The sequence below is a fragment of the Microtus pennsylvanicus genome, chromosome 7, assembly GCF_037038515.1.
Source record: "Microtus pennsylvanicus isolate mMicPen1 chromosome 7, mMicPen1.hap1, whole genome shotgun sequence".
Lineage (NCBI taxonomy): Eukaryota > Metazoa > Chordata > Mammalia > Rodentia > Cricetidae > Microtus > Microtus pennsylvanicus.
In genome coordinates this window covers 21,836,804-21,863,706 of record NC_134585.1, presented here as the reverse complement: position 1 = coordinate 21,863,706, position 26,903 = coordinate 21,836,804, and the positions used below count along the sequence as shown (strand labels likewise).

At 50.2% G+C, this 26,903-nt stretch overlaps 2 protein-coding genes across 2 annotated transcripts; one reads left to right on the top strand and one right to left on the bottom strand.

The window, feature by feature from the left end:
- Window positions 1-845: 845 nt before the first annotated feature.
- Window positions 846-4,161, bottom strand: Fam241b (family with sequence similarity 241 member B). The gene is made up of 3 exons (XM_075978863.1): window positions 4,064-4,161; window positions 2,996-3,123; window positions 846-1,730 (listed from the first exon to the last, which is right to left on the bottom strand). Exons 2-3 carry the CDS (start codon window positions 3,086-3,088, stop codon window positions 1,461-1,463), a joined length of 363 nt encoding a protein of 120 aa, XP_075834978.1. The 5' UTR covers window positions 3,089-3,123; window positions 4,064-4,161; the 3' UTR covers window positions 846-1,460.
- A 20,146-nt stretch (window positions 4,162-24,307) lies between these two features.
- Neurog3 (neurogenin 3) lies at window positions 24,308-25,904 on the top strand. The gene is made up of 2 exons (XM_075978862.1): window positions 24,308-24,445; window positions 24,565-25,904. The coding sequence occupies exon 2, from the start codon at window positions 24,566-24,568 to the stop codon at window positions 25,214-25,216; it is 651 nt and encodes a 216-aa protein (XP_075834977.1). The 5' UTR covers window positions 24,308-24,445; window position 24,565; the 3' UTR covers window positions 25,217-25,904.
- The last annotated feature ends 999 nt before the right edge of the window (window positions 25,905-26,903 follow it).

Below are 26,903 nucleotides of genomic sequence, written 5' to 3'. Positions count from 1 at the left end.
CTGCCAGGACAGGAGACAGCACTGTGAAGACCCCAAGCAGCCAGCAGCTGCACCCCTCCTCCACCAAGAATGCCCCTAAGTCCCCTCCCCTCATGCCTATGACTCAGAAAATCTTTGGTGAAGGAACTCTGCCCTGACACAAGGCTTCCAGTCCCAGTGGAGCAGTGGACACAGGGACCAAGGGAGGCTGTTCCGAGGAGAGCAGGCTCAAGAGAAGAGAATGGAGCCATCTCTGCCCTGTTCTCCATACAGCCACCCCCAGGGACCTGAGAGGGTGAGGTTTCCAAAGGTCTTCAGGATTCACTTGGGAGGCAGAGGCCAGTGGATCTCTGAGCTCAAGACCAGCCTGGACTATAGAGCAATTGCCAGGACAGTTAGAGTTACACAGAGAAACCCTGTCTCAACCCCCTGCCCCCTAAAAGGAGTTCAAGAGCCAAACCCAAGGCCTCTTCTCTCAAGAAAAGAGGTCTACCTCAACCCGACACCCGCTTAGGATAGTTCCCTATGTGTTTCTGAGAGCCTCTGGTAGCTGGAGAAAACTAAGCAGCCCCTGGGGAGAACCCCTGAGCAGGAGACCCCAGACATGCAGTGCACCCCATTCTTTGACTCCTAATGTCTTCCCAGTCATTCTGGTTAAAGGATCGCTCCCCAAAAGCTGACCTTGAGCACTAAACAAGGGGTCCAGGCCTGTGCCTCATCTCCCAGCTTCCCATCCTGCTGAGAAAACCCTGGCAATCACCAAGGTTAAAGGCCCCTCTCTGCCACCTCCTCCCCAAACCACCCATCCCCACCACCCCTTCAGTCTTCCAGACCATGCGACTCTGAGTCACTCAGCAGCTTCTTTAAATAGACTCAAATTTGTTTATTGAAAATATCACAATAACTGGGCAGGGTATCGCATGCCTTTAGTCCCAGAACTTGGAAGACAGAGGCAAGAGGAGCTCGGTGAGTTCAAGGCCAGCCTGATCTACATAGGATTCCAGGCCAGCAAGTTAAGACCTTGTCTCAAAACCACCACCCCCCAAAAGAAAGAAAAATGCCACAATGAACAGAACGCCAATACTCTTCGTAATAAATAAGAGTCTCCAATAAAAAGACACCATTAGAACAAAGGAATGCTATAAAAACATGGACAATTCCTAGCTGCTCTGAGCTCCAGTTCTGCTCCTGGTGGGGGGAGACTACAACATACTAAGCCTGTCTTACCCTGGGCTTGTGGTTCTTAGCGGAGGCCCTATGCCCCTAAAAGCCTTCCAGGAAAACCAGAGGACTCTGTATTTTTGGCGATGCTGGTCCGGAGTCCTTCTGTCTCCTATTTCACACAGTGGGGAAATCCACACCCGTGGTCCTAACTCGAATCATACTTCCGAGCACTCCCATGCTCCCTCCTCCATCACCCGTCTCACACCAAAGCCCAGCCCTCCTAATGAGCACTCCCGCCCTCCTGAGACCCTCAGAGGTCACCGCTGGCTCAGGTGGGACACCAGGTAGACCAGGCCCACCAGCAGGAGGCCACGAACCCCGAGCATCATGAGCAGGAAAAGCAAGAGAATGGAGGTCACGGGCTCCACCACGTGGTTCCCGAGATGCCACTGCGGGAAGCCCATGTTCACCAGCTGCCGGTTCAGGTCATTGAAGGGAGACTGGGCGGCACCTAGCCTGGCACCAGCCTGCTGCTGGCGGGGTCCAGGGCCCCCTGGAGGTCCACCATGACCTCTGTTGAGAAAGCCCTGGAAGATGAAGACAGACAAATGAATCCAGAGGAAGCTCTCTTGGAACTGAAGCTCCAGCCAGGAGACTGGGGGATGGGCCCCCGCCCCCAGCCAGGAGACCCGGAATGGGCCCCGCCCCCAGCCAGTAGTCTCGGGATGGGCCCCGCCCCCAGCCAGGAGACTCGGGATGGGCCCGCCCTCCCCCTTGGCCGTTCTACAACAGTGCTTCCTCCCTAGGAACAACCAAGTCACAGGATCTCAGAGCATAAAGAATTGCAGCCTAGGGCTGGAGAGATGGCTCAGCAGTTAAGAGCATTGCCTGCTCTTCCAAAGGTCCTGAGTTCAATTCCCAGCAACCACATGATGGCTCACAACCATCTGTAATGGGGTCTGGTGCCCTTTTCTGGCCTGTAGGCATACACACAGACAGAATATTGTATACATAATAAATAAGTAAATAAATAAATATTTTTTAAAAATTGCAGCCTGTGTTCCCATCACCTTCCTGTCATCTGGCCCTGGACAAGGAGGCCAGGACCAAAAGAAGAGGAATGATGTGCGCCCAGAGGACACCTTTTAGGCTGACATCCTTTCTGTAAAATATTCTGAAGTCAATCATTCATCGCTATTATCCAGCTTTTCTGCATCCAAACTTTTTGAGAGAGGCTGGCTCCAGTGGGGTTTGCAAATCCCACCCCAAAGAGAGCGAGCTTGTAGGCTTGAGGCCTGGAGAAGTCTCCCTCCCCAGGAGGCAGGAGCCAGACATAAGTCGGGATTCTTAACCTGCTAGGCCCTCTGTGGAATATCAGTCTAGTGGTGGATCGTGACCCCTTTGAGAGTCAAAGACTCTTTCTCAGGGGTCACCTAAGCCCATCAAAACCCACAGATAAGCCGGGCGTTGGTGGCGCACGCCTTTAATCCTAGCACTCGGGAGGCAGAGGCAGGCGGATCTCTGTGAGTTCGAGACCAGCCTAGTCTACAGAGCTAGTTCCAGGACAGGCTCCAAAGCCGCAGAGAAACCCTGTCTCGAAAAACAAAAACAAAAACAAAAAAAAACAAAAACAAAAAAAAAACCAAACCCACAGATAATTACATTATAATTCATAACGGTAGCAAAATGAAGTTATGAAGTAGCAACATAATTTTATGGTTGGGGTCACCACAACATGAGTGTTGCAGCATCTGGGAAAGTTGAGAATCACTGCTGTAGGTGAGAAGCCAGCTTGAGACACTTGTGGGAGCTGGGGCCTGCAGCTACCCTTCCCCTCAGAATGGATGCCTACCTGCCGAGGACTGCTACTCCTCTGTTGGGTGGTGTTCCTCACCCGGGGGTCGTCATCTTGGACAATCTCCCCATTGGCCAAGATCCTCACCATCCTCCTGGGAGCTGGGACTTCCTGCAGGCCTGGACCTGCAATGAAGGCATAGCCAGCCAGCGGGTGTTACCTCTGAGGTCCCCTCAGCAGTTGCCCTGACTGAGCTCTGTCTAGGGAACCCTTTCCCCTGACCTCAAAGGGCCTGTGGCAGAACAGCTGAGAAGAAATGTTTTTCAGTGGTGGTCACACGGGCAGCCACCCTTAGCAAGTGCCTGTGAGAAGGATGTGGGGGGCAGGAAGAAAGGGAGGGAAGAAGGGGAGAGAGTGTCCCAGGGGCTTAGAGTGGCCGCGCACCTGTAATCCATCCACCACTGCTAGAACTACAGGAGGCGGAGGCGGGATGATCAGAGGTTAAAGGGCAGACTGACGTTTGGGGCTAGCTTCGGCTAAGTGAAACCCTGCCTCAACGAAAGAAACAGGGCGGAAGGGAAGTACTTTGAATGCTAAAAAGAAAAATAAATTGAGGGGGTTAGGGTGCAGTTCCCAGGGACCGCCAAAAGAGTAAGCTCTAAGGATCTACCCTTAGGTCTCCTCCCAGTTGGCAGAAGACATGGAAGGGCGGGCTTCCGCTGCAGATGGCACGGACCCTACTGCCCCTCGCCTCCAGGGAGGACCAGTGCCCCTCTGCTAAAGGACAAGGCCCAATGCTCCCACCCCACGGGGTACGAGCTGCGGCTGCGGCTCTGGGGAAGCCCAGCTCTGCAGCCCCCAAGGGTGACAGTGGGCCGGGCACTGTCAACCGAGGAGCGCCCCGGTGCTCATCTGGACTCTCCACCAGCAGGGACCCTGAAGCAGGCTGGGCCCGGGGAGGGGCGCGGCGGGACCCGCAGCATCGCGGTCCCGCGCGCGGCGTCTCGTGCTTTGTCATCCCGCAGGCTGGACCACCTGCGCCGCCGCAGTATCTCGGCCAGGCGTGGCTCCTGTCCCCGCAGCGGTGGGGAGGGATCCGGACCCGGACCCGGCGCGAACACCCACCTGCGCGCACGGTTCGCGAGCCTTGGCGTCCACGGGCGGCCGCTTCCTCCCACCTGATCTCACAGGAAGCGCACGCCGCAGGGGCGAGGTCCGGCACAGCGTCCCCTCTGCCGGCTGCTGGAGGGACTGCAGCTGCGGAACCGGGAGGAGGAAGGAGGAGGAAAGGAGGAGCAGCTTGAAAGGGGACGGAGGACTCTAGCAGAGAGATGAGGGGGCTGAGAAGGGATTGAGATGGGGAGTAGTCAGGGAGTGTGGAGGAATACATGATGGGGTGGAGGAAAGGGAAGAGAAGCCCAGGACCCCGGATGGAGAAGAGACATAGGCACAAGCTGAGCCCACAGGTCTCAAATATGCCCAGGTGATCTGCAATGCTCCTTGAGGAGGACTCAGCCCCACCCTCCAAGAGCTCCAAGCCCCTTGGGGATGAAGAGGCCTGCATCACAGGGCAGGCTTTACCGACTTGCATCAAACTTCCCCCAGGGGTGTTTGGGGAGGGAGAATCAGATTTATTGTTGGCCTCACAGTGAGTCTAGATGGAGAAGGAGAAAGGAAGACTAGACAATCTGGGGGGGGGAAGGGAAGAGAGAGGGGGGGAAAGAAAGGAGACGGACAGACAGGACAGGGGGATGGAGAAGCCAGTAATCACTTGCTTCCGAGCCTGATGACCTGAGTTGGATCCCTGGAACCACTCCCTGGCGTCCCTCTGACACTATTCTGGTAGAAATGCTGAGAGTATTGCAGCCTCCCAGGGTGGAAATCTAAGCCGAGAGAGCACCTCATCACAGACCTTGGCTCTTCCCATGTTGTTTGGCTTGAGAGCGGCTACCATCTAAGAGTTCTGTCCTGCTAAGGACCCTTTCCTAGCCTTCTGGCTGGGAGGAGCAGAAAGCCTGATGACTTTTACCCAAGACCGCAGAGGGACCCTCTGTCAAGGGTTACCATTCCCGGGGTCACAGGGGTCCTGGTCTTGTTTTGTTTTACACTTGATGTTCAGCTGTTTGTTGTATTTAATAGAACTGGGGAAAGCGCATTACCCCATCTTGCTGGATACAGATCTTAAGAGTTACAGTAACTAAGACATTGTGGTTGAGGCTCCCGACTCACAAGATGGCAATGGGTAATAGCATCGGAACAAATCTAAAAATTGAGATTTATGATAAGTGGAAGTATAGAAAAGTAAGAGCACCTCCTTTCCCCCCACCTTTCTTCTTTTAGACAAGGTAGCACTGTTTGACCTGGAACTTGCTATGTAGACCAGACTGGCTTAGAACTCAGAGATCTGCCTGTTTCTGCCTCCCTGAATGTGTTCTACCATTTGCGCTACCATGCCTGGCTAGAATCATTTTATTAGCAAGTAGCTGTGACAGCTAGGTCTCTTATTCCACATGTGTTGTAGAACTAATTATGTAAGACAAAGGCATATCTGTAATTTGTGTGACTTCAGAGTTTTTTTTTAACACATTATTAGTGTCAACTGTAAAGGAAATGACTGACAGCCGGGCGGTGGTGGCGCACACTGTTAATCTCAGCACTCGGGAAACAGAGGCAGGTGGATCTCTGTGAGTTCGAGGACACCCTGGTCTACAGAGTGAGTTCTAGGACAGGCTCCAAAGCTACACAGAGGAACCCTGTCTCAAAAAACAAACAAACAAAAATAGAGAATATGATTGATAAACTTTTATTACATTGAACTACACTAATTTTGGAACATTGATATATTGATATTGGTAATACTAATGTAGTTCAATGGTTCAGAATTTGCCTATACAGCACTGAGGGGGTAGAGACCATAGTAAAATCAGGAATTCCTTTTGACCTACTAATCAAGACACTTGTTTTTAACTAAAGATAGGGTCTTTCTGTGAAGCATACCCTGGCCATCATGATTTTATTATTTTATTTATTTAAAATATTTATCCTAAAATATTTATTTATTTATGGTGTGTGTGTGCGCACATGTGTGTGTGCACGCGCATGCATATGTGTGTGTGTACATACATCATGCCATAGGCATATGTGAAGGTGAGAGGATAGGAGGAGGTGGTTCTCTCCTTCCACCATGTGGTACCTGGGGTGGAACTTCGATTATCAGGCTTGGCAGCAAGCCCCTTGGCCCACGGCAACATCTTACCAGCCTGATTTAGAGATACTTTAATATTTTCCACGTAGCTTGGTGAAGTGGCACACACCTTTAATCCCAGCACTTGGGAGGCAGAAGAAGCAAGAGGAGCTCAGTGAGTTCGAGGCCAGCCTTCTATATAGGGTGAGTTTCAGAATAGCCAAGGTTACATAGTGAAACCCTGTCTCAAAAATAACAAAAAAAATTCACATGGAATATAACATGTTGTCACACACTTTTTGGTGGGAATGGTACCGTGAACTAGATTCTCCCAGGAAAAGAGCCTCACTAAGGAATTATTTAGATCTGACTGACATGATGCTTGTCTATGGAGGATGGCCCTGCCGATTGACCCCAGGGTGCAACTCCCAGAGATGAGGCTACTTCCTACAGTCAGTGCAGCCCTTAGACTGGGGCTTGGACTAACCCTCACCCTCCATCCTCACCAGAGTTCCAGAGCCGTTGTGACTGAGGGCCAGGAAATTCGACAGGCCCTCATTGGCTGCTTGCTTCTGTAGAGAGGCCCGACTGGCCCCCCTGAACTAGGATGAACCCCTTTGCTACTCCAGGACTCAAAAGAAAGGACAGAGATGTGAACTCAAGTTCCCAGGGGAAAAAAAAAATGTTATGTCTATGTTAGACTCTACCAGCTTGATTGAGTCGTTAGAACTTTGGGATTGTGGGGAGTTGGAATGTTACAGAGCCAGAGCCAAATTATCTTGGGCAATCTTTAGTCCCCCTTAATAGGTACTCATTGCCCATCTCTATGTCTGCCCTAACATCCTTGTGTGTATCAGGTAAAACCTTTAGGAATATTTATCAAGGCCACTTGCTCCTACCCACCCAAAAGCTAAGAATGCCATAGCTCTCTTTGAAACCTAGAACAGAGATTGCCTTGCTTTACAGTAACCCCCGATGCTAACGTATTTGGGAAATTTCTTGATTTATGACTTTGTTGTTGCTTTTGTTCTATAACTATGAAAGTTTACAGCATTTTCTTTGGGACAACCCGAATCCATGTCCCCAAGCTGCAGCCATTCAGAGTGACTCAGGATGAAGTCTCTTAGTTCCCTTAGAGTGAGAGCTGCATGTCACATCCACAGAGATCATGTTGTGAGGACAGAAAGGCCAGGAGGTGGCAAAGCCAGCTTTTCATCTGCCCTCTCTGGGAAGAAGAGGCAGAAACAGAAGGGTGGGGGTGGGGTGAGGGAGAAAGCATCTGATGCAGAGAATGAGGCTTGCCCAGCCAAGGGCTTTTTGTGGGGTCTTAATTAAGCTCAGAGGCCCCATTGTTTCCTTTCAGGATGAAACATATGTTCAGGGCCTGGCTGAGATTTGGGACTGGAATTTCAATGGTGCTTGGCCCTATGGCCTATCAGGGGAGGGAGGAGTGGGAAGGGATGCACTGCCCCAAGCTATAGGAGGGTCAGCAACATCCCCAGTCCCGTGTCTCACCTTCTCCTGGAGCCGGTAAGAAACGCATGCAGTGTAAACTTCTGTGGGCCTCAGTTCCCAACTGTGTCCCATTCAGATGAAGCTGAGAAAATAACAGGATAGCCTCCCTCTGAGTAGAAGCTGACTGAATGGCTAGATGACCATTTGAAGGGATTTGGAGAAACCCTGTAGGGAGTTGGGCACATGACCCTAGAAGTGTGGAGAACGCTGGTGTGGCATCTCCTGGCAGAACCACTCCCTCCACTTCAGAAAGAAGAATCTGAGCCAGGAAAGCATAAAACTGCTGAAATGGGAAGTGAAAACTTAGCTACTGGGTCGTCAGGAGCGAGTCTGCCAGTTTTTACTTCTTGACGCCTAGCCGTGGGAGAAGCAGTCCTACGTACCAGACCTTGATGGACAGTATACTTGCCTCCTGGGGGATTCCACCTCAGCCTTTCAGGCTGTTGACGCCTGATTGGTGCTGTGCCTATGAGTTTTAAAGTCCATTCCACTGTTCTATCAAGCTAGATGCTTCGGTATAGTGGGGGACATGCTGAGGTCAGTGAACTGAGTGTGGGTCTACTGTCACTTGTTTCTGTCTGTGAGGTGAGCTCCCTGGTCGGAAGCAACGCTTTGTGGATGACCATGACTGTGGGTAAGGCATTCTGTAAGTCCACAATGGTACTGTGGGGAGAAGCATTGCATGCACAAAAGGCAAATTCATAGTCAAAGGAAGTATCAACTCCAGTAAGGTCAACGTGTTGCTCTATCTGTGAAGAAATGGTCCAACACAGTCATCCTGCCACCTGGTCACTGATCGGCTAACCCAGAGAATGGTGCGACCCAGTGTGGCCCTCTGCTGAGGAGCTGTCACCGGGTCAGCCTTGGAGAGTGGAAGCCAGGTTGCTGAGTGGACACTGTTCATCCCTTCACCACGGATACGTTGTTCACAGGGGCACTGAGCCGTCGATGAGGAGGCGAGAAGACTGTCAGCATGGCAGGCCCTCCCACTCACTCAGTTACAAAGGTTTCTCTCTGTTGATGTCATCTCTTCCCCTCCCCCACAAAAAAGCAGGTTGTTACTGCTGCCGTTTTTTTTTTTTTTTAGAGTTTTCTTGTATACATTTGGCAAGGAATCGATTTTTATGTTGAAGTTCCTCCGTGATCATCTGCAATACAAACCAATCCCAAGCGAGAGAAACTGATCCATCCCTCCATGTCCTGGCAGACCTGAGATGGAGCAAGCCGTTCTGAGGTCACCTCTGCCTGCACAGGAGATACAAACATCCTTGTCCCTTGCCCCCCTGGAAGAATTTTAGCCACATTTCCAGTCATGCTCCTTCTAAGCCCCTGACCATTGAGGAAAACCACTAGCTACAGTCTGTGAGTCGGTATGTGGTCACCCACCTGGGCGGGTTTTTTCTTTTCAAACACAATGTAAACTGCCTCAAGTTCTGTGAATAGTTACCTTCACCAATGCCCTTTGAGATGTCCCCAAAGAGGGCTATTGTGCCACAAGTGTCCGCTCTCCTGACAGTGTTTGCAAACATACGGAACTATCTGTAAGACATTGTCTTCTCTTTCTGTCACCTGACACCACGAGGCCATAGGTGTGTGCTGCTGGAGGGAAGGCTTTGTAGCAGGGCCACTAATGGGCATTTGGGCCACTTCTTCATGGAACTTTCTCGTGCCTTCAGGATCTGTTCAGGCCCAGTTAGGTTTGTACCACTTGCATTCTCACGGTTGCTAATGTGTACACCTCACTTACTGGCTTGACGGGTCAGGTCATACCTAGCTCGTGGTGGACCATTTGGGTCACATGATGTTCTAGTTTGCTTCCTACTTCTGTGATAAAACATTCTGGCCAAAAGTAACTCGGGTGTGGATGGATTCAGTTGACTTATACTTCCGTGCCACGGTCCATCCTTGAGAAAAGTCAAGATAGGATCAAGGCAGGAGCCTAGAGGCAGGAACTGATGCAGAAGTCATGAAGGAATGCTGCCTACTGGTTTATCCCCTCATGGCTTACTGATCCTGGATTACCCAACCCTGAATCACCTACCCAGATATGGTACCACCCAAAGATGATGGAGCCTCCACATCAATCATTAATCAAGAAAATAGTCCACAGAGTTGCCTGCTAGTTACTCTGATGGAAACATTTCCTTAATGAAGATTTCCTCTTCCTATTGTGTGTCAAGTTGGCAAAAAAAAAAAAAAATTAACCAGAATACATGGTAAGTTGGTGGCTAATGGGCAAGTATTGAGTTTCCATTAAGGACCAAGAACTCTCTCCCAAAGGGAGAATTATCATGCAGATACTCAAATCCATGGGTCTCTGTTGTAATTCACCTATAGGTGCCTGCCAAAGGCCCCAAACAACATTTTTAATCTACCTCTCAGAACTCGCGTACTTCCAGGTTTGCTAGATCATATAACCCAAGAAGCAGCCCAGTGTGTATAGCATCCTGGACCTAGTCTAGGCCCCACTTAAAACCAGAAGTTTGCCAAGTCATTGGGAATTGTAGTGGCATTTCATTTGTAATTTAATAAATAAAGTTTGCCTGAAGATCAGAGAGTAAAACAGCCCCACTGGTCAGCCTTACAGACCAGGTAGTGGTAACACACACCTTTAATCCCAGTAGACACACTGGTTTGCCATAGAAACCAGGTGGTACATACCTTTAATCCCAGCCCTAGAGAGGTTTACAAAACAGGAGGAAACAACTCTCAGACATAGTCTCACTCTGAGACTCCTGGAGGCAGGATTGCCATTTTTGTACTGAGGTTGAGGTAAGAGCCAGTGGCTGGCTGCTTTGCTTTTTGGGTCTTCAGGTTGAACCCCAATTTCTCTGAGTTTTTATTAATTGTGCTTCAGGAAATAAGGTCTGGATTAACAGAGCCTCCATAGTCCACACAGGCCAACGAAGCATATCTTTCTTGGTAGTGGAAGGGGACAGGTGCAACCATAGAAGGGTTATCTCTACATGTCCTATACCCTTGGCCTCTTAGAATGTCTAATAGGAACTCTTAGATTTTATTCCCCATGCCCTGACATGCAAATGCTTTACCAAGTTCAAAGTGGCTGATATCTCCTGCTGATGGTCCAGTTAGCATATGCCATCGACGGAATGGACCAGTGTAATACTTTGTGGAAGAGACAGGTGACCAAGATTCCTATGAGCTAAATTATGGCTCAGGGCTGGAGAGTTAATACAGCCCAGAGATGGAATTGTATTACTGGACTGGACAGATGAAAACAAGTTGCCTCTAACGGTCCTTTGGAACACACTTGCGGGAAAAGCCATTGACCAGATGAACAGCTGCACATCAAGAGTGCATTAACCTTCTCTAGCAGAGAACCCTCAGCAGGGACAACAGAGTCATTGCATGGTTGTGCTTGCAATAACCTTCTCCACAGGTAAAATGCAAGAGTTAAGGGAGATGCGATGCATCTTCAAGTTCTTGATGGAACACTAATCTCTGCTCTCTCCAAGGAACAAGCTGTTGCTCTCGGTTCACCAGTCCCCAGGAAGAGGTAGCTGAAATGGCTTAGTTTAGCCTACACTATCTCCAACTCCCTGCAAGAGCTTTTACTGCACAGGTCATGGAACCAGTGTGGGGATGTTGCTAATTCTCACATACATCTATTCCAGTTATACGTTCGGAACTGGGAAAATAGCTGTCTTAGTTAGGGTTTCTATTGCTGTAAATAGACACCATAGACACCACAACCACGGCAACTCTTTTAAAGAGAACATTCCATTGAGGGTGGCTCACTTACAGTTTCAGAGTTTCCATCCATCATCATCAGGATGGAGAGCATGGCCGTGCGCCAGCTGATGAGCTAGAGCTGAGAGTCCTACATCCTGCAGGCAACAGGAAGTCAGCTGACTCCCTGGGTAGCATCCTGAGCATAGGAAACCTCAAAGCCTGCCCCCATAGTGACACACTTCCTCCAAGAAGGTCCTACCCACTCCAAAAAAGCCACACCTCCTAATAGTGACACGCCCTATGAGGTTATGGGGGCCAATTACATTCAAACTACCACAATAACCAGAGGATGAATCCGGGGTCCCAACAAAGTCAGCCCTTGACTAACACACTATTCATCACCTGACCTCCATAAGTCTCTACTTCAATTGAAGGACCACAATGCTGTTTGGGATCTTGCAGAATCAACATCAGTGCAAAGTAGCTAATATCCAATGAGGCCCCAAAGGTTTGATTATTGTGCCGGGATCCAACGCCCTCCCCAATGTACAAGGCTGAGGTCCCCTAGGGGAAGGATGGGAGAAAGATTAACAGTAAAACCTGTTGGTAATGTAGCAACTTGGCCCTTCCTCAGCAGTGCCTGGCCTTCTCTTCATTCAAGAAGCTCTAGGTCTGGGATCCAATCCAAGGCCTGGAATTGCTGAGGGGCCATGGCTCTCTTTTGCTGTGAGTCAAGGGAGCCTCTATTCATGAGCGCATATAGATGGGATGAAAATGTGGCAGACTTCCTACTCCCTTCTGGGGACACCATGATGAATTAGCCAGAGTCAAATGAGTCAGGCTGTCTCCGATCATTGCTTTGCCCTCGGCTCCACTGAACAACCGAGCGCTGCCACTTGGTCCCTGCCGTGCTGGACTTTAGCTATACCGTTTGCATTTCCCAAATGAATCGCAGTGGCTCCCACTGTAAGGTCTGGTGCACAGAGAAGAGCACAAACCACTCTTCGAGGTTGTGGGCGCTTTCTTAGGAAGTCCGTCTCTCACAGTAGCCACACAGGACACAAATACCGCTACCTCTGTGCCCCGCAGAACATCATGGAAGAGCAGGTTAAACGTACCACGGGATGGAGACTTGGCATGCTAAGAAATGCTGTCCTCTGGGCATGGCCATCACAGTTGTGAACCACAGCAGCTATGGCTGCTGCACGAGATGTGCATGTACACACACGCACACACACACGTGAAGACATGGTACAGGAGGAGGAGGAGGAATGGGAAGTGAATATGATCACATTACATTCTATGCCTCTATGAAATTGTCAGAGAAGGAGGAAATGGTCACGGTACTATTCCCACCAAAATGTGTGTGACAACATGTTATATTTCATGTGAATTTTTTTGTTATTTTTGAGACAGGGTTTCACTATGTAACCTTGGCTATTCTGAAACTCACCCTATATAGAAGGTTGGCCTCGAACTCACTGAGCTCCTCTTGCTTCTTCTGCCTCCCAAGTGCTGGGATTAAAGGTGTGTGCCACTTCACCAAGCTACGTGGAAAGTATTAAAGTATCTCTAAATCAGGCTGGTAAGATGTTGCCGTAGGCCAAGGGGCTTGCTGCCAAGCCTGATAATCCAAGTTCCACCCCAGGTACCACATGGTGGAAGGAGAGAACCACCTCCTCCTATCCTCTCACCTCCACACATGCCCTATGGCATAATGTATGTGCACACCATAAATAAATAAATAAATATTTCAGGAATTTAAATAAATCTTAAACTGTTTAAAATCTAACAAACTAACCCCAAATACTAAGTTAAGTACTGGCCTTACTTCTGGGTACCCGCATGATTGATGGAGGAGGTCATTTAAAAGGTAAATACACTCCAGCACCCCCTTCTCTTTGAGTTTTTGAGGTTTTTTTTTTTGACAGGGTCTCACCTTGCAACCCTGGCTGATGACCTAGAACTCATTCTGTAGACCAGGCTGGCCTTGAGCTCACTGATATCCACCTGCCTCTGCCTCCTGAGTGCTGAGATTAGAGGTGTGTGCCACCACACCAGGCCTACAGTTGGTCCACCTTTTGCTACATATTGCTGTCAGATAAACTGTTAGTTCCTCCCCCTCCTCCTCTCTCTAAAGCTGTGAGTTACTACTTTCTGCATCTCAGCTTCCAGCTTGTGGGAAGTTCCTCAAGTTCCTGCCACTGCCTTGACTACCCCACCTGATGGAGAAGAAATCCTTTCTCCTTTCAATTGCTTTTCTCCAGGTGTTTTTTTTTTTCTCACACATCATCAGGAAGCGTAGCTAAGACAGCTGGTAGACTGGAGTCTTCTGCCCTTGAGAAGGAGAAAGCCTTTATTTTCTATTTGTTGTAAAATAATAATAATAATAATAATAATAATACTCTCACCAGAAAAGAAGCTGAGGGAGGAAGGCATTCCAGAAAGCAGACCACTTTACCTTAACCCAAGACTAATTGCACTGGGCCAGGACCATCAGGGATTCTGAGTGAAGAGATGAACTGAGCCCTTCACCCTTCTGCCCTATATGTGTCTGGGTTAAAGAACCCACTGTTCTCCCACATCCATTGCAACAGGCCACGGTTTTTTTGTTTGTTTTGTTTTGTTTTTTGTCATCTTGCACGTGAATTCTCCAGTGGGCTAGCTTAGTCCTCGTCAGCTTAGTCCTGGTCTCGGAGTTCTATGTGCTGAGGAAAAATCAAGTCTGAAGAAATGCCTTTAAACATTATTTTTACAGGGAAAGAAAAGGAGCAGAAGGCACACGAGCAAATGTGCTGTGCTTCACATTCTACTCTGTATTTCAGGGCAGGCGCGTGTTCATGTGCTGTTTTAAGGACCAGGATGAGGAAGTCCTCTGGAGCCTTTCCCCAGTTGTTTCCAGCAGAGGTAACTGACTTAGGCACAGTCAAGATTCAGAATGTTTCAGACCCCACAAGAACTGTTCACACTGCCTTTCTGTAGCCTTAGCTTGATTCTCATCAACCACTAACCTATTTTGTATTTCTGTAGTTTTGTAAGTTCAAGAATATTGCAGCTGGGCAGTGGTGTTGCACACCTTGAATCCTAGCACTCGGGAGGCAGAGACAGGTGGACCTCTGCTAGTTCAGGGCCAGCCTGGTCTAAAGAGTGAGTTCCAGGACAGGTTTCAAAGCAACAGAGAAACAAAAACAAAACAAACAAACAAAAAAAACAAGAATATTGTAGAGTTGGCCAGATAGCTCAATGGATAAAAGCACTTGTCATGCAAACCTAGCAACCCGAGTTCAGCCCCTGGAACCCACATTTTAAAAAGTCAGATGCGGTGGTGTGCATCTGTAATCCCAGACCCAGGCTCCTGTGGCAAGAAGGGAGACCGCAACAGGACCGATGCCTGGAACCTGGGGGCCAACTACCAGAAGTTTGCAGGTTGTATAAACAAGAGACACCGTGCCTCAAAAAATAAATTGTTCTCTTAGGTATCTGTCATGGCAGTGAAAAAACTGGGGGACAATATTCAGACACAACTCAAAATGTAAAGTGGATATCTGTAAGTCCACACTAACCTAAATTAATGACCAAGTCCATAAGCAAATAGAAAGATTTGCATTTTCCTATATTGAAGAATTCCAAGCAATTACATAGATATTTGTTCTTTCAGGAGGTGGGACTTAATTCTCTGCTCTTTAAGTGTGGTTGGCACTTAGTGACATTAATATATATACATGTATGTATATAAATACACACATATGGTTTTTTGAGACAGGGTCTCTCTGTATAGTCTTGACTCTACTAGAACAACATATGTAGACCAGGCTGGTACTGAACTCACAGAGACTTCCCTATCTCTGCCTCCTAAAGGCATATGCCATCATATCTAGGAAAAAAAATGGTTTTCTGGCTAGGATCTCACGTAGGCCAGGTTGGTCTCTAACTTACTATGTAGCAGGGGACAACCTTGAATTTGAACTGGTTGTCTTACCTCCACATCCAGAGTGCTGGCATGTAATCATGAACCACCATGCTTGGTTTTACGTGGGAATTGAACTCAGGGTTTCATGCATGCTAATCAGGTACTCTAGCAACTGAGCCACACTCTCAGCTCCTGGTGACATTTTTCTAAAGATGATATGGAAGGGAAAAGAATGGACAAACATTCTACAGTTGAGAACCTATGAGGGGTCTATAGAGCGAGTTCCGGGACAGCTAGGACTGCTACACAGAGAAACCCTGGAGAGAGAGAGAGAGAGAGAGAGAGAGAGAGAGAGAGAGAGAGAGAGAGAGGGAGGGAGGGAGGGAGGGAGGGAGGGAGGACATCTATGAGACAGTATCAGTAACTAGTCAGTCAGAGCTATAGTATTACAATGTAGCAAAGATAGGAAGGAACCAAAGAGGAAAGGATACATCTCAGGTGTATAAATTACAGGTGGTTCAAACTCAACGTGGGGTTGGAGATGGCTCAGCATTCAAGCGTGCCTACTGCCCTCCTATCAGACCCCAGCACTTATAGCAGGCATCTCACAAATGCCTGTGACTCCAGCTCCAAGGGATCCAACACCCCCTTCTCGTCTCTGTAGTTACCTGCACACACATGTGTACGGACACACAAATACACATAGATGCACACACACACACACAAATAAAATAAACCTTTTTAAAAATCATCTAAGTGACTTAGAAATTGAAAGAACTTTCTCTAAGGATGAAGTCCTTCTATGAAAACCACAGTTGATACCATCCATGCTTTGTGGAGAAATGAGAGCCACGCAGGAGATGTGAAAATACCTAACGATGCCCTGTGGGAAGTGCCATGTTAGATAAAGAGGAAATGAAAACATAAGCATAAATACTGGGTTCTTGACAAGTCTCATGGCACTTGGTATATCATAGACATGTGCCCATAGGCTGAAAACTTCCAGGAAAGGGCTGGTATAATTTTCTCAGATTGAGGACAGCAGTGATGAACGCCACCTATAACCTGAAATGCGTTATACATAGATATAGATAGATGTGTGTGTTACCACACACTCGTGAGTATGTGTGTGAGTGCACACATAGACCCAGAGCCTCTGTCAGGAGTCTTCTCCAACTGTCCTTCATTTTATATATTGAGACAGGGTCTCCCAGATGAACCCAGAGCTCTCGATATAGCTGCTGGCTAGTCAGCTTGCTCTAGGGATCCCTTGTCTCTGCCGTCAAAGGACTGGAATAATAACCCAGCCAACATACTTGCCAAAATTATGTCTTGGTGGCCCAGTAAGAGGTCTTCATGCTTACTGCTTGTGTGGTAGATGGCTTAGCCACCAAGGAATTTTCCCAGACCTCAAAGGGTTATTATAGCAGGCAAGTAAGTGTCCCTTGGCTGTGTCCGTCTTCTTTAGAGGATGACTTCCCAATGTGTAGTCTACGACACTGAATAGTTATCCCGACTCTATGGAGTCTTGGAAGACGATAACAGTCGTCTAATCTAGTCCCCTTCTCTAAGGAGACCACACAGTCATTTCAAACCAGAGAATATATCTTTACAGACAAGATTCTACCCCTTGTTTGGAGGACCCCTGCCATTTTTGTCTGCAGAGATAGCATGGCTGTCAAGAGCCTTGATTCCTGCTTTTTCTAAGTCATTTTCCTTAGAACCTTGGAAACAGCTGGCTACCATCTTCTCATAATAAATCTTCGTAAACACTTACAGGACAAAGGGAACATGTAACCAACTGACCGAAGGCAGCTGGATGTCTAGGCATTGACAAGACTTGATTTCTAGCTTTCTGTGCAGACCGGAAGCTCTGCAAAATCTTGCTTTTTTTTTTTATACACATATCTGCAAAAGGCAGTCCTCCCATCCAATAAAGTCATATGCAGGGCGTCTCCTATCCAAGGACAGTTTCCAGAGGAAAAGAATGGATGAGCCATCGCACACACTATCAGGGGATCTCGTCTCTTAGCCTTCACCCTCTTCTTTAATATTGTCCAGCAGGAGTCTAAGAAGGGTTGTTTTATTATAAGCCCAGAAGTGGAAGTCAGTGTGTAATGCCCCAAAGGTAGATGGGGCAATTAGGATCAGGCCCAGAGAGAATAGAAGGTAAATCCCAGCAACTTGGGTGGCTGAGCCAGAAAGATCACAAGTTTAAAGCCAACCTGGATAGATTAGTGAGTTCTTGTCTCAAAGGAAAAGAAAGAGGACCAGGACTAGAGCCAGCAGTAGAGTCCTTGCCTAGCAAGGGTACGGCAGAACTAGGGCTAGGTAAAGGGGAGGCTGGGCCAAGGATGGAAGAGTCAAGGAAGCATTCCGTCTTGGAGTTGCACAGGTCTTTTCCTTTCTCTAGACTCCAGAGCTGTAGTTCTCAACCTCCCTGGTGCTGTGACCCATTAATACAGTCCCTCGTGTTGTGGTGATCCCACCCCAACTATAAAATTATTTTCATTGCTACTTCATAACTACTTCCTGACTGTAATTTTGCTACTCTTATGAATCATAATGCAAATATCTGTGTTTTCTAATGGTCTTTGGTGACCCCTGTGAAAGGGTCATTAGACCTCAAAGGGATCACAACCCACAAGTTGAGAACCACTTCTCCAGTGCATGAATGGAGTGGGTGGGTGGAAAGCAAGAAGCTCTAGAGCACCTAGGAAGAGGAAGGAAGTTTTGTTATTTATGGTTCAGAGCCGCTTCCATTCCTGGTGCCCATAAAGCCCCATAAAGGGTCTCTCCCAAAGGGTGGAGGGATGGAGATCCTGGGTGCAGACAGTGGGTTGGGGCAGGAGAGTAACACAGTGAAAATCCCCCTCTGGGGTACTATAGCCTTAACTGCAAAAATGTGAAGTAGGAATTTTAAAAAATTCCTTTCTGTCTCCCCTACAGATTATGTGAACATCTAAGGAGGTGTTCCGCTTCCGTATAAATAGTACTCCCACTGAGCACTGAGTGGAATGAACAGTACTGTTGCTAAGTACTGAGTAGGAAGCGGTGATGCAGCTCAGCCTGCTGCTTCCATACTGGGTTAACCTAGGATTAACCTTAATTTATTTTATTTTATTATTTTACATGTATGGGTGTTTTGCCATTCAGAATGCATGTCTGCTCACTACATGCATGCAGTGCCCATTGAGACCAAGAAAAGGGTGTCACCCCCAACCCTGTGAAATCAGAGTTACAAACACTTGTGAGGCGTAGGTGCTGGGAACAGACCCCAGGATGTCTGCAGGAGCAGCCAGTGCTCTTAACTGCTGAGCCATCTCTCCAGCTCAGCTCCTTTTCCAACCAGTTCCTCACTAGCATATGTTAAGTACTAGATTTAACTAGCAAGAAACGCAATCCACACTTACACCCAAAGGAAGCCAGAAACAGGTTGGGAAAGGGGACGTGCCCAGGGTCATACACCCCCCCCCCCAGCTGGATGAAATGGAGGTATCAAAGTCAGGCATGGGTAGTTACTTCCGGGTGTTGCATCTGCGCCAAGGACTGGAAGTTGGGATCTGAGGAGGCTTCCTAAACACCAGTGCCAAGCTCATGCCTGCTGCCACTTCCGCTGTAAAAGAGAAACCATTACCCAGAAGGAAAGACAAAGGGAGACTGGATGCTGTGTTGGGGGTTGGGAGCTGTTGATATCCAAGACTTCCAAACTTGGTATATTCGAAAGGGAAATGTCAAAGTAGTTCCCCTACCGCTTCTTTCCTCAGTAAGTAAGAAACCTGTAGAGGCCCTGTGCCCTAGTGACTGGAGACAGAGGCAGATCCAGGCTCCCTGTGCAGCCCTGCACACACACACACACACACACACACACACACACACACACACACACACACACACAGTGTGCTTCTCACTATATTTTCACTATATTTTGTCACCTAGTCCAGGTGACAAACTTGCACCAACCAGTCATGAATGGAGAACTGCACGCAGAAGAGTAGCAAACAATTCCTCAGGGTTACGAGGCCCCAAGTGACCACCAGAACCCAGAGTCAGGAGGTGGCCAGAGTTTAGACCCTACGGCTCAATTCCACTCAACCCAAAGGGTCCCTATCCAGGCTGTCTTAAGGTGGGCATCCTGACTCATCCTCCCAGAGCTCACCTGACTTGAGCGCTGCACAAAAAAAAGGGCAAGCACCAACCTGGTGAAACTTGGAGGTGGCCTCTCCACCTTCTCTAGCTTCCCTTGTTTATTTTTTTCTGAGTAGAGAGAATCACACAGTCTGTTTATTTCCCCAAGCCGGGCAGGCGAGAAATGGGACATATGGGCATTTTGCGCTCCGCATCTGTGTCCTCAGTCAGGGGTTCCTGTGGATGCTTGCACGTGTGTGTGTGTGTGTGTGTGTGTGTGTGTGTGTGTGTGTGTGTGAGTGTGTGTGTGTTTGGGGCCTGGCGCTGGGAACAAACGTGCATCTGTTAAAGCTGACAATAAAGTCCTAGAGTAAAGCTGCCAAGATTGGGGCATTGGGGGGCGGAAGACAGAAGGTGGAGGAGAGTTGGAATCTCAAAGGCGAGGCCAAAGCACCCGGCCCAGGTATTATGTCGGGAGAAGGTGAGGCGAGCAGCTGCTCCTTCTCGCGGGGTGTGTATGGGAGCGAGAGTGCATGTGCGCCTGAGAGGAGTACACAGGAGCTGCCCGACATATGTCGCCACAAATCACAGTAACTGTCCCTCCTCCCACCTCCCACTCCCCGCGCAGTTCCTGACCCAGCGCAGAGCTGGAGAAAGCGCTGAGAAGAGGCGCTATTTCAACAGGTGTCTGGGTGCGCAATGCACCTTTTCAAGCATTGACAGGCGCGGCTGGCGGCAGCAATAATGTGGACACTTTGTTTCCTGGCTCTGCGCGCTAGCTGCGGGCGCCCGGGGGGAGGCGGCTCCAGGCAAAGCGGGGGATCTGGAAATAAAGACCTCGGGTGCTCCAGAGTGTCCCAGCCCCTCTCCTCCCTTTGTTGGAGGACTCCCTGGGCCGAAGCTCCCTCGTGCGCTCTGTGGGGTAGCATATGGCGCCCTCTCACCTACCCAAGAAAAGGAACCAGCCACCCATTCAAGAGCGCACGAGCTCCCAGGGCCCCCGGAGGGGGGAGTCACTAAGGGAATGGCCCCTCTCCTAAAGCCAGTGAGCAGCTCGCCTTATCTGTCCCCACCCAACCTCCACCATGCTCTCAGCTGGCGCAGCAGCCGTTGGGTGGGGAGCAATGCGCTGGGCAGCACCAGCCCGCGGAAGCGCCCCAGCTCTTGGCAGATGAAATATGGGGTTGGTGAGCCCCTGGAGACCATATGCTTTCAATAAAAGAAGACAAATAGGACCGAGATAGGCCTTGCAGCCAACCTGTTATAAATGAGTGGCAATTGGGCCAATGTACACGGGGGCAGGGCCCCCGGGGGGGAGGCCTGCTCAGTGCCAAATCCATGTGTCAGCTTCTAGGACAGGTGTGCCCAGGGGCCAGGGGCCAGGTCTCCCCCCCTTCGGGTTTATCACGGCAAAGGTAATATTGTGCTAACTATGAGTAAACAGTCATTGTGAAGACCAAGGAGAGTTTATCAGAGGCGAACTAGTTAGGGGGTGGCTTAACAATAAAAGTTGCTCGCCTTAGGAGCAGGTGATGGCTGGTTGCGCTGACTCCCGCCGGAGATGTTTTCCAAAGCACCCCGCTTTACAATCTCTTGTAATTATTTATTAAACGAAATCTATTTATTATTATTTTAGCAAACACTGGAGACAGGTGGGGCTTTCTTTTCGTCGTCTCCTTTTGTTTGAAGGGCTGTTTGAAGTGGCCAGTCTCGGTCCCGGCAGCCTCGCTCGCCAGATTTTTGTCTTCCTCTCTTTCAGGGCCAAAGCGAAGGCGAGAGAAAGAAGCCCCCTCCCCTGACAAGCCATTAGCTATTCAACTTCCCATGGAGGCCCCCCTCCTCGCTCGATCCTCAAAGAGCCCCCAGGCAAGGCTAGCATTACCCCCGCCCGACCGCAAGACGCTAGGGCCAGTAGCTGCCTAACCCTCAATTCCAATCTGCCTGCCGTCTCCAGGCGTCTGACTGTTGCCTCTCTCTCAGAACCCCTCAGGTCCCCAAGCAACTCTAGGTCTTACAAGGTGGAGGAACACAGGGGTTCTGGAGGCCTCGGGGGCGGTGGATGGATGACCCCCTCACTGTAAGAACAGGTTTTGCTCGGGGACGCAGAGAGCAATTTTACAAGTACAATTGGCGCACACTGCGCAGTCAACTGCGCCTCCACCTCCACCTCCAAAAGTCCAGGGATTAACTTTGGAGAGGGGTCTGTGGGTCCCTGGCAGCTGAGAGAGAGAGTATGGATCCTGAATCTCTAAACTTCTAGGACTCATAGACATTCAGGTCGGCCTCCTGACTACATGAAAACTGGCAGGGAGTTTGGGCATTACTCATGCGCACTGCCCCTTCGCGGCGCGTTCCTTACCCTGACTGCTTTTTGCGCAAAAAGGCTGCTGGCTGCCGACAAGCCCAGAAGAGCCCTGAACCAGAGAGATAGTGAGGAAACTGCACAAGAATTCCAAAAGGGCCTCTACCTATCAAGAAATTTTACCAAGAGCCGGGGAAGCTCTGCGCTCTAGCCAAAGTCCTTTAGACTCACAGGGCAGGACCCAGCCAGGGAGAGTCCTGTCCCATGTACAGTCACAGGATAGATGACAGCTACAGATGTAGGCTGCTTTTCAGGAACCCAGGGGAACCCATGATCGCTTGGGTCCCCCTAGCAACCTGGGTTCCCTCCATGCAGCCCGATTGGGTCTCAGGGCTCTAAGGATGCCTTTTAAGTCATTTTCCCAGTTTCTGATTTTCTGGGGTTGGAGAGGAGAGATCATTCAAGCAAAGCTGTGGTCGGGGACAGAAAAACAGAAAGTTCGACCATGCTTGGTGCTATTTCCTTTGTCTAGGAGGGTGGGTCATGACTTCTGCACTAATCTACTCTGCCTGTCTTCAAAGACTCAGACATCCTCTTCTCTGCATTTTGGGGTCTCTCATTCTTCCCAAATCATGGCAACGAGAATGGCGGGGCGATGTCTAGGATTAAGAAGAAGCTCCGTTTCTGAATTCTTCATAGTTCTTAGAAGATTTGCTGTGTGACCTTGGACAAGTCACTTTCTTCTCGGGGACTTGGCTTTTCCATCTGTAGAAAAGGGTTTCAAGTCCCCATTCTGAGACCAGAAGACAAGCTTGAAGCAAGGCACAACCTAAAGGAAGACCAGCAGCAGAAGACAGAGCCTAAGAACCCGGCGCTCAGCAGAGTCTGGCCTTGTTTTCAGATTCAGTTTCTCAACAGTGGAGAAGGGAACCCCCCTCTTCACTCAGGATCATTTAGAGTCCATGGGGATAGAGCCACTGCCCTCACCCAGTCCTACAACCCCCTCCTGCTGAACCCCAAGTAAATCACCCTCTGCCTAGGAGATTCTGTGCTGCTCCCTCCCCTCCCCTGCATCCCAGGCAGTCAGAGGCCAACACTAGAGCCCAGCCACGAACCTACCTCTCGACCCTGACCCATCCCCTTATTCTCCCAACCAGGGCATGGCCCCTTCTGCAATTTCCGGGAGTCTCGGAGTAAGAGGACATTTTAGAAAGAATAGAGCTACTGCCTAGAGTCTTAACTCCCAGCCCCGGTTTCCTCGGAGCCGCACACAGGGAAGAAGAGAGAGCGGAGAGCAGCGGAAGCCACAGCCCCTCACCCTGAGTGACCGGAAACCGAAGACCACGGGATGTCCGAGGCGGGGACGAGAGGGGCGGGTCTGCAGGGAAGAAAGGGCAGGCAATGTTTTCAAGGGTCGCAGGAAAGATTTCCAGGCAGCTTTGAGAGGGACAAATAAGAAGGCTTGGAGAATCCCTGCCCTGCCCTATGTTCACCCACAGTTCAGAAGTGATGGGGGGCGGGGCAAGAGGGGGGCTAGACTAGGTGAAACTGTCGGCCCTCTCTGGTCTGTGATTGGGCAGGAGGACTAAAGGGGACGGAGAGTAGATCCGCTTTTCTCCCAGTGCCTGCACATCATGGCATTGAAAAGACAAAAAGGCTAACCAAGAAGAAGCCCCTCCTGACCTCTTCACACCACCTGCCTCCTCAGGGTCAGGACTTCCTCAACCCCAGGATACAGTCTGTCCCTGAGGGGGAAGTAGTGGGGTGTCCCTCTGCACTCCCTCCACAACCACCCTCGCCTCTGGAATGGAATCCACTCTCTGATGAGGAGGATGTGGGGGTTCTCCACAGCTGATCTGGGAGTTGGGGGAGAGCATCTTGGCTTCTTTGGACCTAAACACCGCCAAACGATGATCTCTGCGTAAAAAAGACTTGCGCAGAGCCTTCTCTAAGTCACTCTGTCCTCCCACCCAGAATAGAGAGGATCTATAAAACGCTACTCACACACATCCCCCCCCCACAGTGGCAGCGAGCTGGGTAGCACTTAGAACTGATGGGCGCTCCTCCAAGCTGTCGGTCAAGACACTTGACTCCTACTTTGTTTGCTGGTTGATTCAGGCAAGCAGCTTCCCTCTCTGAGCCAAAAGCTCGCATGTGTAATACTCAAAGAAGAGGCTTTCCCTACAGGCACCCCCAAACCTCCTTCATGCTATCAAGAAAGCGTCTGAACAGATGCCAGGGGGGAAGAGGAAAAAGCAAGGCTGTCAGCGGCGGCCAGACCTGAGCCAGACGGGGCTCTTCTGGCTGGGTGAGGCTCTTTGAGGAACCGAGAGTTGCTGGGACCGAGCCCGCGATGGGGTGGGGTGGGGGAGCAAACAGAGCACTGCTCCCCCCCCCATCCCTGCCCTTTGTCCGGAATCCAGCTGTGTTCCGTGGGTGGGGGTTTGGGGGGGAGCGGCTCGCGTGGCCTGGCCCCTGGGCCCCTGCTGCTGATTGGCCAGTGGTGCAGGCAGCAGCCGGGCAGGCACGCTCCTGGCCCGGGCCGAGCAGATAAAGCGTGCCAAGGGGCACACGACTTGTAACTCAGGAAATCCCCCTGGGGCTCAGGAGGGGACCCCCTAGGAGCTTCTCTTCTGCTTCCAGACGCAATTAACTCCAGGCGAGGACGCCTGCAGCTCAGCAGAACTTCAGAGCGAACAGAAGCACTCAGTTGTCCGCTGCTGCTTGACACTGACCGACCCGCCGCTCTCTATTCTTTTGCTCCGGGAGGACTAGGTAACAATTAGAAACCACCAAAGGGTAGATAAGGGCAGGCGGTACCCCAATCCCGCGTGGCGTGGCCTCTAAAGCAGAGACTGTCTCACTCTGACCCTTCCATTTTTTCCCAACCACAGGATGGCGCCTCATCCCTTGGGTGCGCCCACCGTCCAAGTGCCCCAAGATACCCAGCAACCTTTCTCCGGAGCCTCAGACAATGAAGTTCTCAGCTCCAAATTCACCCCACCAAGCCCCACTCTCATGCTGAGGGACTGCTCCGAAGCAGAAGCGGGTGACTGCCGAGGGACCTCGAGGAAGCTCCGCGCACGGCGCGGAGGGCGGAACCGGCCCAAGAGTGAGTTGGCACTGAGCAAGCAACGACGAAGCCGGCGCAAGAAGGCCAATGACCGGGAGCGCAATCGTATGCACAACCTCAACTCCGCGCTGGATGCGCTGCGCGGTGTGCTACCCACCTTCCCAGATGACGCCAAACTTACAAAGATCGAGACGCTGCGCTTCGCCCACAACTACATCTGGGCACTGACTCAGACGCTGCGCATAGCGGACCACACCTTCTACGGGCCCGGGCCGGAGACCACTGTTCCCTGTGGGGAGCTAGGCAGCCCGGGAGGTGGCTCCAATGGCGACTGGGGCTCCCTCTACTCCCCAGTTTCTCAAGCTGGCAGCCTGAGCCCTACTGCCTCGCTGGAAGAGTTCCCTGGCCTGCAGGTGCCCAGCTCCCCCTCCTGTCTGCTTCCAGGCGCCCCGGTGTTCTCAGACTTCTTGTGAAGAGACCTGCCTGGCTCTGGGTGGTGGGTGCTGGCAGAAAGGGAGGGAGCTAGAGCCGCCGAGGTGGGAGGTAGTGGAGGCTCTCAAGCATCTTTGCTCCTTCTGGCTCTCACTAGCCGGGTCCCTGGCCCCCTTGCTGGTTCAACCAGGCTCTCCTTAAAGCTTACAGCACCCTGGCTGCTGCCCATGCAAAGCAGGCGAAAGCAGGCATTGCAGGCTGCTCTCTTCTTAAATCTCCTCTGTGCAGCATCTTCAAACTCTCTTTCAAAGCGGATAAGAATAGTAGCTCTACACAAGGGGAGACTCTCAGACTTCCTGGTGACCCTGCCCTCATTCACATCTGTCAGCCTCCGACCGTCGCTTTCTGCAGGGTGGCCGAATCCAGTGTTGGATCTCACTGCACTGGTTCTCTCTCATCCAGCTCCTGCTCACTCACCTCGCTCCATAGACAATGCTCATCCTCTCTGCTGCCCATCAGATGCGGGCAGGGTTGCCGGGCCGCACCATTCTGCCTTAATTCACAAAGGTGATCCTCTGCCTTCTCCTTCTGCACTTTTCAAGTTATCGCCCTCCCCGGAAGGGGAGACTCGGTTGTGAATGGGGAAAGCCCTGCTATGGCTTGGAGCATCTCCCCAGCTTGGCGCCTGCGGCTAAAACCGTGAACTCCAAGGACAGGTTCCTGGAGCACTGCTTGTCTCCCTAAAAAGGAAAAAAAAAAGGAAAAAAATCAGCGTGTAAATGGTATAAAGCCATTTGAAATGAGTTTTGTTATGGTAAATAATATGCCTTCCTCTCCCGTTTTACATATTTGTATTTATTGATGCTATTTTGCGGTAGGAAAGTTTATATTTTGTACATAAGAGTATAGGGACTGGTGATAGAGATTTTGGGCTAATAAAAAATGGACCCTCAAGACTCTTCAGCAAGATGACTCCATGCGTGAGAGAAGGAGAGGAGGGTGGTAGCCACTGCTGGGCAATTCTATTCCCCGGAATGAGATGAGGACTTTTCTGGGGTCTGGAGCCTCTACCTTGAGTGCTGGACTGGAGGTAGGGCAGGCCATTTCAGAGGATAGGAAGCCTCTTAAGAAATCATTAGCCTGAAACTCCGGTTCTCTCTGAGACTTGCCTATTTCCAACAGCAGGTTCAGAAGAAAGGCAAATCTCTAACTGGGGCTTTTATAGTGTCCCCCCCCCAGCCCCCTCCCCGGCACATTCATCTGCCTGGATTTAGAACTACACTGCCCTCTGGGAAGGGAGAGAATTATAACTTGGAATATTAACAGGCATCCCTAGAACACCACCTCAGGAATTCCCCCCTTCCCCAGGTATTTAGACACCCAGCATGACTCCACTCCTAAGGCACATTTTACCCACCGGTCTTCAAAAAACCACATTTTCAAGCAGTTTAGCAGCGAAGATAGAGGGTCTAGCTGGGATCTCTGTTCCCCTAGAAATGTGGACCCTTGACTGTGTATCCACTCATAAAGTGGCCTGGCTTTTCACCCCACTGAGCTAGCTGTCTATAGGCAGTTCACTGACAGAGACTGGTTCACTGTAGCACTACAAGCTGGCCTGAAGGTGTTAGCAGAGAAGCTCTGCCGAGTTACAAGAAAACGGAGGTCAGATATCCAGGAACCCACCCAAAGGGGGAAGATAAAGAAGTGACACCCACCAGGCTGGATGCT

What these genes read in the sequence shown, in the direction of transcription:
- Fam241b (XM_075978863.1), bottom strand. Translation starts at nt 3,088, where the DNA reads ATGGTGAGGATCTTGGCCAATGGGGAGATTGTCCAAGATGACGACCCC. An exon ending in GGAGTAGCAGTCCTCGGCAG is followed by an intron (nt 1,731 to 2,995) that starts GTAGGCATCCAT and finishes TTCATCTTCCAG; the next exon opens with GGCTTTCTCAACAGAGGTCA.
- Neurog3 (XM_075978862.1), top strand. Translation starts at nt 24,566, where the DNA reads ATGGCGCCTCATCCCTTGGGTGCGCCCACCGTCCAAGTGCCCCAAGAT.